The following is a 13,432-nucleotide window of genomic DNA, read 5'->3' on the forward strand; positions in this document are numbered from 1 at the left end:
TTATGTCCCAGGTTTTCCATAACTAATAAGCTTGTTAACAAAACGATGCACTTTCATTGTTTTCACGGGATTTGTTTTATGAATAATTTGTTTTCACGTTGTTTATAAAAAAAAAAAAAAAATCTCGCATATAAATTTCTCACACGTAAGACATTGTTTTATCCATCACGTTATTCACATGACGGACGTGTTTACTCGAGTTCACAAGTGCAAGTTCAGGGCACAGCAGGTCGAAACGTTGACTGATTTTGTAAACAAAGGAATCAGTCGAGTAAAGGAAGTGCGGAAATAATTCAACAACTGGCAAAGATGATTCTTTGAATAGTTCTTCTAAAGTGATTATACTCCTATAAATCTACTAGATTCTTGATTAAACCTGTTTGAACTGAGTATATTTCTATATGAGTCAATGAGGTATGGATATACGTCAATGGATTTTTCAGTTTCATCCTTATGGGATGAATGAATTTATTTATATATGAATTTATTTATTTATTTATTTATTTATTAAAATGTTTGTTAGGAGAAATTGAACTGAGCAAATAAAGTAGGCAAGGTTATTTTTAGCACTAGAAAAAAAAAATTCACAAATAATAATAACAAGTTGGGACTTTTATTGTGACGTGTATACAGGAAACATGACCCGGAAATAAACTCAACACCACGTCCGGATTCAGCATCACGCACATGGTTAGGAAAGTTGTTGTTTTGTCATTCTTGAAATCTATATTTTAAAATAAATGACAACCCTCTTCTTTTCCTGAGTAGACTATAAAGAGGATAATAGTTTGCTGAAATGGGAGATGAAGTGGAACTGATTGTTGGAAGCTATGAGCAGATAGTGTTTGGGTATCGAGTGTGTCCTGGAGAAGAGGTAACATCTGTTCTCTCTCTCTCTCGCTCTCTCTCTCTTTCTCTGTCTCTCTCTCTCTCTCTCTCTCTCTCTCTCTCTCTCTCTCTCTAAAAATTAAAGCTTGTCATATTACATGTTACAGATAATCCATAAAAAGTGTAAACTCTTCTGCTGACACTGGACACTCCTTCCATAAATGTTTGTAAAAAAAAATCTTCAACATGAGAATAACAATAATAATAATAATAATAATAATAATAATATGTATTGCACTACTCATGTATTAAAATAGGGCTGGGTGATAAGACAATCTAATATCAATATTATGAAATGGTGTCATGATTATACACCTATTTGTGGCCTCGTGATATCCTTTTCTAACATTTTTTAAAAATAGAACTAGCAAACAAACTCAACTGATGTAGATGTTCTGACCTGTAAGAATGTACTAGTCATTTTATAGCTTTAAAACAAATGAATTGACTTTAGGAGTAGTGTATGCATTCCCTGACTTGGAGTGTGATTAGATGGAGCTTCAATACACACCTTCATTGCTTAGTTTTCAGATTATTCTGTCGTGTCTGGTAGGAATGGAGGTTGGAGCCGGTGTTCACGCACCACGCTCATGTAGCGTGCCTGTCCGCAGTGGCAGCCAACGAGCAGTTCGTGGCTACAGGAAGCAAAGATGAAACCATACAACTCTACAACATGAAGACGAGAACAGAGCATGGAGCGTTATTACACCATGGTGGTGAGGGGGAATTCAAAATGGCTTGTTACTGATGTACAGCATAGTATAGAACGGTGAAAGCTGTATGACTGTGTGTATGTGTGTAGGTACTATCTTGTGTCTGGAGTTTGGTTCTACAGCTCACCTACTGAGCGGTGGGGAAGACGGCCTTCTGTGTGTGTGGAGCACAAAGACATGGGAATGTTTGAAATCCATCACAGCGCACACGTAAGTGGAACTGAGTTGTGGATGTTTTTGTGTTACCGTGTCATTGGCTGAAATTGTGTGTTTGTCGAATAGGGGTCATGTGACTTCTCTCTCACTGCATCCATCTGGGAAACTTGCGCTGTCTGTTGGAACGGACAGGAAGCTCAGGTAAAGTATAATAAACCATAAGCGTAGTTTTGTTTTGCATTATATATCTGAAATGTGCATTTTTATTTAAAAAAAAAAAAAACAGAACCTGGAATCTTATCGAAGGAAGGCCGGCTTTCACCAAGAATATTAAACAAAGTAAGCTTTTAAAATCTTGAACTTTCTGTTGTTGTTCTGCCGTGCATTGTACAGTCTCTTGAAATGAACTTGTCGCCTTGTCGTTTATAAAGATGCACAGATCGTGCGGTGGTCACCAGCAGGAGATAAGTACATCGTAGTTGTGAATGATCAATTGGACATCTACAACCTGGAGTCTGCCAGCATAATCAGCAGCTTCAGCTACAGGAAGAGGATTTCATGTGTCAGGTTTCTCAAGGTTTGTTTTAGGTTTCCATTATGTTATTATCATTGTTATTGTTACTTACTTTACATACTTACTACCTTAATTACCTTGGTTACTTACATACCATAGTTAAGTACTGTACTTACTATTTACTATCTTCATTTACTTATTTTACTTAACTTACTTAGTTACTTACTTTACGTATATACTTAACTAAATCTTAGTTACTTAGTTACTACTTAGCTTTCTTTATTTACTGCTTTGCTTATTTTACTTGCTGATGTTAAAGAATACAGGTTGTCAACCATGAATTAAGTGCTTAACTAACTTAACTACTTACTTACTTAATTACTTTACTTGCTACCTTACTTAACTTACTTTATTTACTACCTTACTTAATGTACTCAACATATTTTATTTACTTTACTTACTACCTTACTTAACTTACTTTATTTACTTTACTTACTACCTTACTTAATGTACACAACATATTTTATTTACCTTACTTACTACCTTACTTAACTTACTTTACTTACTTTACTTACTACCTTACTTAGCTTACTGTATTTACTTATTTACTACCTTACTTAATATACTCAACATATTTTACTTACTTACTTTCTTTACTTGCTACTTTACCTAACTTACTTTATTTACTACCTTAATGTACTCAACACATTTTATTTACTTTACTTACTACTTTACTTAACATACTTTATTTACTTTACATACTACCTTACTTAACTTAATTTACTTACTACCTTACTTAGCTTACTGTATTTATTTATTTACTACCTTACTTAATGTACTCAACATATTTTACTTATTTACTTTACTTACTACCTTATTTAATGTACTCAACTTATTTTACTTAATTACTTTACTTACTACCTTATTTAATGTACTCAACATATTTTATTTACTTACTAGCTTACTTAGCTTACTGTATTTATTTATTTACTACCTTACTTAATGTACTCAACATATTTTACTTAATTACTTTACTTACTACCTTATTTAATGTACTCAACATTTTATTTACTTACTGCCTTACTTAACTTACTTTACTTACTACCTTACTTAACTTACTTTACTTACTACCTTACTTAGCTTACTGTATTTATTTATTTACTACCTTACTTAATGCACCCAACATATTTTATTTATTTTACTTACTACCCGACTTAATGTACCTAACCTGTACTTAACTCTCACTACCGTACTTACTTTACTTACTGTAGTTGCTACCTTACTTTTTTTTTTTTTTTAATCATACTTACTATCTTACTCATTTACATGCTTATGTTCTTGTTTATATTAAATAAAAAAAGGTTGTAAACCCAGTATTCCAAATTTGTGAATTAAATTGATTTTGAATAGAACTCTTGGTAACACATTATTTGGGCAGTCCACTTTAGACACATTAAAGAGTCTAACTAACAATCCAAAGACTGTCAACAACTATGCAGGTTTCAGAGAAAACTTTTGGTATAACAGTATATTTGGGGAAAGTGACCAGTGGATTATAATGCCATCCCCGTTGCAGAACACACTGCTGGCCGTGGCAGGAGATGATGAACATGTCCAGGTGTATGATCTCACTTCTGAAAAGTGCATCTGTGAGTTTAAAGCTCATGAAAACAGGTATGTTTAGCTTAACATGCTCAAATTTTGCGTTTTGCTCGTTCTGCTTTGTAGAAGAATTTGTACATTTAAATGTCTAGTCACACATACACTGCGAGAGGAATAAAACACTTGGGGATGTGCTGTTAGAGGAAAGTAATCATTGACAGAGTGGTGTGATGAAGTGCCATTGGTTATTTGATGATTTTCTTTGGCTCTGGTGTCGGTTTGTTGGTTTTGATTGGCTAACTTTAATTTGAAGATGTAATTATTCTGTCTCTCACATTGTTGTTTGAAGAGTAAAAGCACTGGACAGCTTTGAGATGAACGACTTGTGTGTGTTGGTCACGGCGTCAAACGATGGATTCATCAAGCTGTGGGACTTCAGTACAGAGGTACGATACCATCTCTGTACACACGTCACTGCGGACACAAATCATGGTTCTGGGCCAATAAGCTCCTTTTTTTAACTTAACTACCTTACTTACGTTACTTACAGTGCTGTGAAAAAGTATTTGCCCCATCTTGATTTTTTCTGTTTTTGTGTACATCTCATAATAAATTGTTTCAGAAATTAAAATAATATAAGATCAAACAAAGGCAACCTGAGTAAACACAAAATACAGTTTTTAAATCATATTATTATTTATTGAAGCAAAAATGTTATCCAACACCAACTGGGCCTGTGTGAAAATGTATTTGCCCCCGTGGTTACTAATTCCCTAAATCTATGAAACTACGTTCATTATGGAGATCAGCCGGACTAGACACAACCAGACCTGATTACTGCAAACCCTGTTCAATCAAATCAGTACTTAAATAGAACTTTTTCAACAGCATGAAGTTTGTTAAAAGGTCTTACTCAGTAACACACTACGCCAAAGTTGAAAGAAATTCCAGAAATGATGAGGAAGAAGGTGATTGAAATACATCAGTCTGGGAAGGGTTACAAAGATATTTCAAAGGCTCTGGGAGTCCAAAGAACCACAGTGAGAGCCATTATCTCCAAATGGAAAAACTCAGCACAGTAGTGAACCTTCCCAGAAGTGTCAGACCTTCCAAAATTCCTCCAAGAGCACAGCAATGACTCATCCAGGAAGTCACAAAAGAGCCAAGGACAACATCAAAGGAACTACAGGCCGCTCTTGTATCAATAAAGGTCACTGTTCATGACTCCACTATCAGAAGGACACTGGGCAAAAATGGCATCCATGGAAGAGTGGTGAGGTGAAATCCACTGCTAACCCAGAAGGACATTAAGGCTCTATCTGAATTTTGCAAAAATACACCTTGATGATCCTCAAACCTTTTGGGAGAATACTGTTTGGAATACAGGTCCCGTTCCACGTGGCGTAAACTAAACACAGAATTCCACAAGAAGAACATACCTATGGTCGAGCATGGTGGTGGAAGTGTGATGGTGTGGGGATGCTTTGCTGCTTCAGGGTCTGGCCAACTTGCAATAATTGAGGGAAACGTGAATTCTGCTCTCCACCAGAAAATCCTAAAGGAGAATGTCGGGGCTTCAGTCTGTAAGTTGAAACTCAAGGGCAACTGGATTATACAGCAAGACAACGATCCACAGCATAGGAGTACGTCCTAGTACTAGAAGTAAGTGAACGACTGATCTCCAGTTATCAGAAGCATTTGGTTGCAGTTATTGCTGCTAGAGCTGGCACAACCAGATTTTAAGTTTAAGGGGGCAATTAGTTTTTCACATGGGTGATGGGTGTTGGGTAACTTTTTGTTGCTTCAGTAAAAGAAAAAGAAAAACTGTATTATGTGTTTACTCAGGTTGCCTTTTTTTTATGTTGTATTTCTTTTGAAGATCTAAAACTATTGAGTATGAGATATACACACAAAAAAATTATTTACTACCTTACTTACTTTACTTAATTCTGCCTTACTTTACTTACATTACTGCTTACTTTACTTATTTACTACCTTACTTTATTTACTTTACTGACGTACATTACATTGCGTAATTATAAAGTATTAATGTAAGAAAGACTATTTCACATTTTTCATGTTCTTGACCTAACAGCCTGCACTTCACGAATAGGCCTGTAGGTGGCACTTTGACCTCATTTAACCAACTATGATCATTTCAGCAAATGGTAAATCAATACAAGACAGTAAGCAAGTTCCAGCAAACTGAACACTACTTACCATTAATGCGACTTTCAAATATGCAAATTCATCTGGAAAAGACTGGAAAGAACGATATGAACATCGTTATTTTTCTTTTAGCCATTTCACCTTAAAAAAAAAAACCCAACTAAAACAGACTGACTATGTAGTTTTAAACTGATTTATGACTTAGACCTGGAAATTACTGCTCCATTCCACATTGTCCAATGAAATTTGAGATTGTTGTGCCACATTTCGATTGGTATACGTGACAAATGGGCATCAATTATGAATTATGTAATATTTTAAAACATGTAGAGTTTTAATTGAATTGACACACTAGCTTTCGTGATTGTTTTTATTTCTTTTCTCCTGCTGTTTATTCATAGGCAATCACTGAAAGAGCCATATACGGCTTACGAGCCATAGGTTCCCGACCCCTGCTTTACTTACTTAGTACCTTACTTTAACGGACTTACTTTACTTATTTACTACCTTAGCTTACTTAGATTACTTACTTACTTTACTTAATTATTACCTTACTTTACCTGACTTACATTACTTATTTACTTTACTTATATAGTACATTACATAACTTACTTTACTTACTTATTACTTTACTTTACTTACTACCTTACCTATGGTATTAACTTAATTTACTTAATTACATTACTTACTGTACTTAATTACTTTACATATTTACTATCTTACTTATTTTACTTAATTTCTACCTTACTTTACTTGTTTACCTACTTAATTAATTTCCTTACTTATATTAAAGAACAAAAGTTGTCAACCATTATTTACTTATTTACATTACCTGCTTACTTAAAGCTCCTCTTTAACCAAACCATCCTGTTTAGTATCAGTTTGTAATTAATACCAGATTAGTGAGATGTAGGAAGAAGATGTAGGAAGTGTCGTGTCACTTTCCTAACACAAAGAAAGGAATTTGAGATTCAGGTTTCACTTCACTTGGATTTACAAAATCTGAACTTATGTAAAACTTGTCTAAGAGTAGGTTTGCATAGAAGGCTGTCAGTTTAAATGTTTGCATTACATACTAGGGTGCCGATTTCCAAGCGAGAGAGAGCAGCAATCATTAAAGGGACACGCAGGCCAAAATGTCATTTAAAAAAAAAAAATCTGTTGTAAATTCAAATACTTTCTAATAAATGTCCATTTCTATAGTAACAGATTATTCTTCATTTTGTATAATAAATGCTAGAATGTCCAGAATGCTTTTTGTGTTGTGTAACATTATTATTATTATTATTATTATTATTATTATTATAGGAAAATCAAAAACGTTTATTGATGTATCTTTTAACAACGTCTTTCATGATGGTCCTCACAGAGGCAGGAAGCAGCGCGTCTGCTAGGACAGGTGAACACCACCGCTCGACTCACCTGTCTGTCTGTGTGGAGAAGCAGTGCGAAGGAAGGACAGTCGGACGCACAGCCTGCGACCTCTCAAAGTACGTTCAAAGATCCAAAATGGAGAACATCTGGAATGCGATACAGCTGTGATATAAATGCTAGTTCCATTTCTATCCATTGTGCTATGAATGATTTACGTTATTTGTATCGTTTTGTGTTTTCTCAGTTGATAAGGAAGCTCTACTGCCGCCTAAAAACAAGAGAGTGAGGATTAATTTAGAGACGGTGGTTGTGGAAGAAGACACTCCATCAAACAAACCGGGCAAAAAGAAGAAAAAACAGAAAGTGCAATGAGCAGTGTTCATTCACGTGGCTTGTTTGTTTATTTCTGTAGATTTTAATGAACAGGTGTAACATGTATGTATTGGATGTATATGAACTCAAGAACTCGTCATGATTCTCCACGTTGTAGGAAAACCCCACATTTAAAAAGTGTAACCTTTTGAGGGTTGTTCTATTTTTTTTTTTTTTTTTTGCAAGTTCAAGATTTGTCCTTCTTGTCTGTGGAAAAAAAAATCTTCTATTTCAATGTACACTTTGCCTGAAGTGTGTCTTCTTTTTATTACTGCATCCAACAAACTAGAAAACATCACCATATCAACGCTTAAACAACCCCCACTCCCAAATTCCCTGCAACTGAGTCGTTACTATAGAACGAATGCATTAGGTAAGATTTCTCCCAATTTGTCAAGATTAAGTCTCTATCGGGTTAAGTAGGTGGAGCTGAAAAAGATCTGATTTTTTTATTCTTTGAGCCGGACCCCCTTTTCCCACCCATGAACACAAAGACATGGTCCAGCTAGAGTTAGCATCACTTTCAAGCACACTATATAACATTATAAATGTGCAAAATCTAGCTCATGATGATTTACATGTATGAGAATTGTCACGAGTGCAGTCGCTGTCCGTTTTTTCTTCATAACTAGCTCTAAAAAGCGCTGAGCAGCTGTATTAGCATGTTTAGCAAGGTGTGGAGTGAAGAAGTGGGAAGGCGTGTCTATGAGATGACTGACAACGTGGCAACGTAAACACAAACATGCATTCCGGACCGTAACGCTTTACCAAACGGGTTTTCTCAGCCACGTTATGCTTCTCTCCTGAGGTCACTGCTTAAACCGTGGTTTATTTTTTCAAGGTCTACATATGTTTTTCAGTTTATTCGTATTATTAGTAAGAAAAAAAAATCGCTGCTTGTACCTTTAATATGAACCTGTGGCTTGCTGTCAGAACGACTGCTGTAGAAAATGATTAAACACCGACTGACTAACCAGAATTGAGAATTCAGCAGCACTGTGGTGGTAAACGTCATTTAATTTTTTGTTAAAAACGACAGCCATGTCCAAGAAAATAAATAAATAAATAAATATATATATAGCCGGATAACTAAGGTATATTCAACTCTATAGTATTCCGACTTTTCTTTTGAAATGTCGTCGCTGCATCGTATAATGGAGTACTGCCTGAGTACTAGTTCATCCGGGTACTTTTGGCATTTGCCTCACGAGTAGTAAATCGCTTTGTCGCTGTGTTTAAGGTGTAATTTAGTTCCGGTAGGATGCTGTATTGTCTAGTTTCTAGCTTCTAGCTTAAAGACTGCTGTTTAGTTTGTTTTCATTCAGATTTTTAGCACTTAGGCATGGCTGTAGATTGGCTCGGGTATGTTTTCGCTGCACTGACAGCAACAGGAGGCATCGTTGGTTATATAAAAGCAGGTAATGTTCCACTAACTACCTTCCTAACTAGCTAACTGTTAATGAGCCGCCATTATTATTGACTCGGGTTTACTGTGGGAATTATTTTTGACTAGTAAAAAAAAATCGACTTTTTGCTCTTTCCCAGTTACTTGTGCACTGTTGCAAACTACTTTCAGGGGAAAGTACTTAGCGCATGCTCAAACAGTGCTCCAGCACTCACCAGATGACGCCGTCATGCTCATTTGCATATTCATCGAGACGTCGTGCTCATTTGCATATCACAACGCTTTTCGTGAACTGATTTTCTGACTGAAAGGAATTAAACAAAGTACTGAACAAGAACCCTGAAGTTTTGAAGATTATTCATTTTATTTGATATTATTAAGATTATTGTATTATTAGAGTTTGTTGATTTCCAAAAGTATGTTTTTTCTACCTTTCATGCTACAACAACACTAAGGACACGTCATCGGTTCTAACTGTTTATAGTTATATTTAATGCTGTCCATGAAACAAGTTATTTCCTGTTGTTATTATTATAAACATTGTAAACCGTCGTCCCCTCGCCAGGCTCTCTTTTTTCTCTTTCGTTCCAGAGAAAGCCGTAAAAGAGTAAACTCTGGTTACAAAGGCGTTACTGGGAGTTGGTTGACGTGTTAGTGTAATCTAATGACTTTTCCTGATAACGCAGTAATGTAACGTGTTCTATTTTAAATTCATGCAATTTGATTACAGTTACTGATGTCAGTAAAATTGTTACTTGCATTACAAATTCATTGTTAAGAAAACACTATTAAGTAAAATGCATTTTTAAAATAGATCACGTTTTGCCCCGTAAAGATTTTTTCTTTAGCCCTGAATAATTCTCCACTCGGAGCGGTTTGTCACTGTGTAACTGAACGTCAGTAAAAGAAGACGGCGGTGTTGTAATTTTATATCTTCACTGAACGGAGGCGAGACCATATCAGACAGGGTTTACAGGAAGATACACACGTGGAAACACTCGTGTCTTATTGGCTGACGGTTCTCAATTCTGCCAAATGCTAGCTCACATTCAGTGTGAGGAAAAATAGATATACGCCGTTTTTTTTTAAAAACGGGTAGAACTGAGTAGAAACTGAAACAGTAACATCCTCTGATGCTGAGCAGGAAAATAAGGTGTGTAAACGTCTATATGAGTTCCAGTTTACGTGAACAAGATATGAGTAGAGGATAAAGAAAGATAATGTACTCTACATGGCTCTGTAGTAGCTAAACCCATACAGTGATAGATAGGCTGTGCGTCCGCTTAGCTAACGACACCAAACTAGCCTAGCTAGAAAAGTTTTATATTTTATAGGTCTGGTAGTCCTACAAACAGTAACAATACCCGAGGCAAGTTTCATGATAAATCCAACGTTTTCTGATCGTGTCATACATTGACTGAAAGAACTACGAGTTTCACTTTGTAGTGTATTTTTGTAGGTTTGATAGGTTTTGAAAGTAATGTGAAAGTAATGTAATTAGTAATCTGATGACTTTTCACATTCAGTAATGTAATCAGATTACAATTTTAAAGGAGTAATTAGTAATCTATAGTGGATTACTTTTTTTTTGAGTAACTTCCCCAACACTGGTGTTACCAAAGCGCTGACACTGGAGTCTCCTTCCTTCCAGCTAAATGTTTAATAAACCTTACAGAAAACGTATAAATTGTCCTTTTGAATGAAATTTTCTGAAATTAGCCACTGTGTCTATTTGAATAATTGGGAAAATAAATAAATAAATAAATCTGATGTGTGTGTGTGTGTGTGTTTTTTTTCCCCCCCAGGCAGTTTCATGTCACTGGTAGGTGGACTAGTCTTTGGGTGTTTGGCAGCACTCGGCTCTTTCCAGGTGTCTCAGAATCCGAAAAACATCTTGCTTTCATTTGGTAAGTTCCAGCAAACCGATCAAGTCAACAACAACAAAAAAAAAACAACAGGATTTCGCGCGTTTGCGATTGCAGAAATGAACGCAAAATCAAGCGAACTCCGCAGTATTCGGTGGAGCTCGCAATTTCTCAAAGTTACAGCAGATTTTCAGCAGATTCTGGCCGAGACGCGTCATGTGACGTCGTCGCAACGCACATTCAGCCAAAGCGCTCTTCAATTCACGTGCGTCGAACACGAGTACAGCTAAAAGGTCTCGTTTACCAACAAACATCACCGTGAAAGACCGCGCAAAACAACAATGTCTTGCAAATGTGATTTCGCCAATTCGAATGGTTCTCCGCAAAAAAAAAGCACAAAAAACTCAGCAAGTTGCTTCGCACATTTTTTTAAAGAATCCGCAGCAAAATCGAGCATTTTTGGCTATAATGATCACCAAAAAAAGAGACTGAATATCATATCATATATATATATATAACAGCGTTGTCGAATTCTCGGATCTGATTGGTCAGAAGGTGCGGATTGGTTTTCAGCGGATTAACATTCATGTTCTGACACGTTATTGTTTCTATAGTAGCAGTTCGTTTAGAGAGACTTGGATTGCAGACGCTCCACGTAAACAGATTAAAAACCGAGTGTCGTCGTTGATGTGGTGAAGTTTTCGCTAAGGACACGTTTATTTAACATTTATGTAAGGAGTCTCCAGGGTTAGTGATTTGTAACAGGGTTGTTTTTTTTCCTTGTTTACTTCAAGACAGAGGAACATTTTTTTTTTTTTTAATGTAGCTGCTATAAAATAAATAAGCGATAACCTGACTAACTATCTCATTTCACCAACATGTATGGAACAAAACAGATAAAAAGTATAACGTTTTTATACTTAACATATAGAATGTTATGACATTCTATAACAATTACAATCCCATCAGTGTTGACAGATTGCTGTGGTGTAAAAGGAATAAAACGTGTAATCACACCTCTGTGTTGTTTTACTCCTTGCTTAGCGACATGTTCATGTTGATACTGTATGGTGTACTGCGTTTTATGACCCCCAGGGACGTACGGAACGCTGGCAGTCCTGATGGGAGTGAGATTTCTGAGCTCATGGAAAATAATGCCAGCTGGGTTGTTAACAGGAGCAAGGTAATTCCCAGTTCCGCCGCTAATCCTGCGTTGAGAATTAAATGGTGGAAAGCAGCACGGCCATTACGTAATCGTTCTGTCAATTGTTTGATTTATTTTTATTCTCCTTCTCTACAGTTTATTCATGCTTTTGAGATTAGGACTGGGATTGCTGTGGCCACGCAAGAAACACTCATGAACACGTTGGGAAGGGAAAACAACAAAAAAAAAACCCAACAAACCTGCACCAGTGCAGCTGCTTGTTTCGACCGTGTTTGTTTTCAAGGGCTGAGCACTATAATGACGTCATATTCATATTGTGATAAATGATGCCATTTTTCTAAGATGTTTTGTATGATTTTTTTTTTTAAAGTACAAACTGATTCGATGCAGCTGGATTATAATTTTATATCGAAACTTTCCAAATTTCTTTCCTTTATATGTTATTTCTTTCCACTGTTCATTTATGAATCCTTTTGCACATGAAATAAAACTATGATTAAAAAAAAAAAAAAAAACACTGGCTTTTTTTTTCACAGTTTTTAAAAACTTTTTGCGCAGTATGATTGATTGTTTTGCTGGGTGTTTTGTGTATTATCATTCTTTTATTCCCACCCTTGACGCTCATTAACAGATCTACTACTACTGAACATATCAACGAAATAAAATCTACTGTTAAGGTTTTACTAAAGAAATCTGTTAACATCTCTGTTTCTGTTTCTAAGCAAAATAATTCAGACTAGTGACTTTCGGATCCACCCACGCAAGGGATCATATCAATGCGACCGCATCATTAAATATTTATTTCAATGTACTTTTCCCCTCCCCTCCCTTTTCTATGTAGAGCCCTTCAGCCTGGTGCTTCTCTACCTGAGAGATTCCCAAATAGTACCTTTTCATAGAAGCTAAGAACCCTTAGCGATCTAAAAAATGTATAATGTTGTCAAACTGCAACGGTATAAGAAGAATAAAACGTTTCGGGGCATCCTGTTATTGGAAAACAATCAACGTCTTGGTGGTAAGAGTAACGCCGTTTCGTCATCTTGTCACTGATTTGTTTGGAGCACCATGTTCTGGTGTGTTTTTATCCGTTTCTTAGCCTTTAAATATTAAACTGTATATTTAATAATGATAATAGCGCTCATCTGATTGCTCATACTTATTCTGAAATTAAATAGGTTCATAAGTGAATATATGTCTACATCACAACCC

General features: G+C 35.8%; 2 protein-coding genes across 3 annotated transcripts; both read left to right on the plus strand.

The window, feature by feature from the left end:
- Nucleotides 1-633: 633 nt before the first annotated feature.
- On the plus strand, nucleotides 634-8,027 carry pak1ip1 (PAK1 interacting protein 1). 2 transcript variants are annotated; one of them, XM_053652545.1, is made up of 11 exons: nucleotides 634-690; nucleotides 769-874; nucleotides 1,442-1,604; nucleotides 1,691-1,811; nucleotides 1,884-1,958; nucleotides 2,044-2,096; nucleotides 2,189-2,334; nucleotides 3,848-3,945; nucleotides 4,223-4,319; nucleotides 7,412-7,532; nucleotides 7,661-8,027. In XM_053652545.1, the coding sequence occupies exons 2-11, from the start codon at nucleotides 797-799 to the stop codon at nucleotides 7,786-7,788; spliced, it is 1,080 nt and encodes a 359-aa protein (XP_053508520.1). In that variant the 5' UTR covers nucleotides 634-690; nucleotides 769-796; the 3' UTR covers nucleotides 7,789-8,027. The 2 variants fall into 2 exon arrangements, with proteins under 2 accessions (XP_053508520.1, XP_053508443.1); XM_053652468.1 differs by having other exon boundaries at nucleotides 662-874.
- A 914-nt stretch (nucleotides 8,028-8,941) lies between these two features.
- On the plus strand, nucleotides 8,942-12,915 carry tmem14cb (transmembrane protein 14Cb). Its single transcript, XM_053652899.1, has 4 exons — nucleotides 8,942-9,206; nucleotides 10,999-11,100; nucleotides 12,154-12,241; nucleotides 12,359-12,915. The coding sequence occupies exons 1-4, from the start codon at nucleotides 9,131-9,133 to the stop codon at nucleotides 12,417-12,419; spliced, it is 327 nt and encodes a 108-aa protein (XP_053508874.1). The 5' UTR covers nucleotides 8,942-9,130; the 3' UTR covers nucleotides 12,420-12,915.
- The last annotated feature ends 517 nt before the right edge of the window (nucleotides 12,916-13,432 follow it).

The sequence above is a fragment of the Ictalurus furcatus genome, chromosome 1 (assembly GCF_023375685.1).
Source record: "Ictalurus furcatus strain D&B chromosome 1, Billie_1.0, whole genome shotgun sequence".
NCBI lineage: Eukaryota > Metazoa > Chordata > Actinopteri > Siluriformes > Ictaluridae > Ictalurus > Ictalurus furcatus.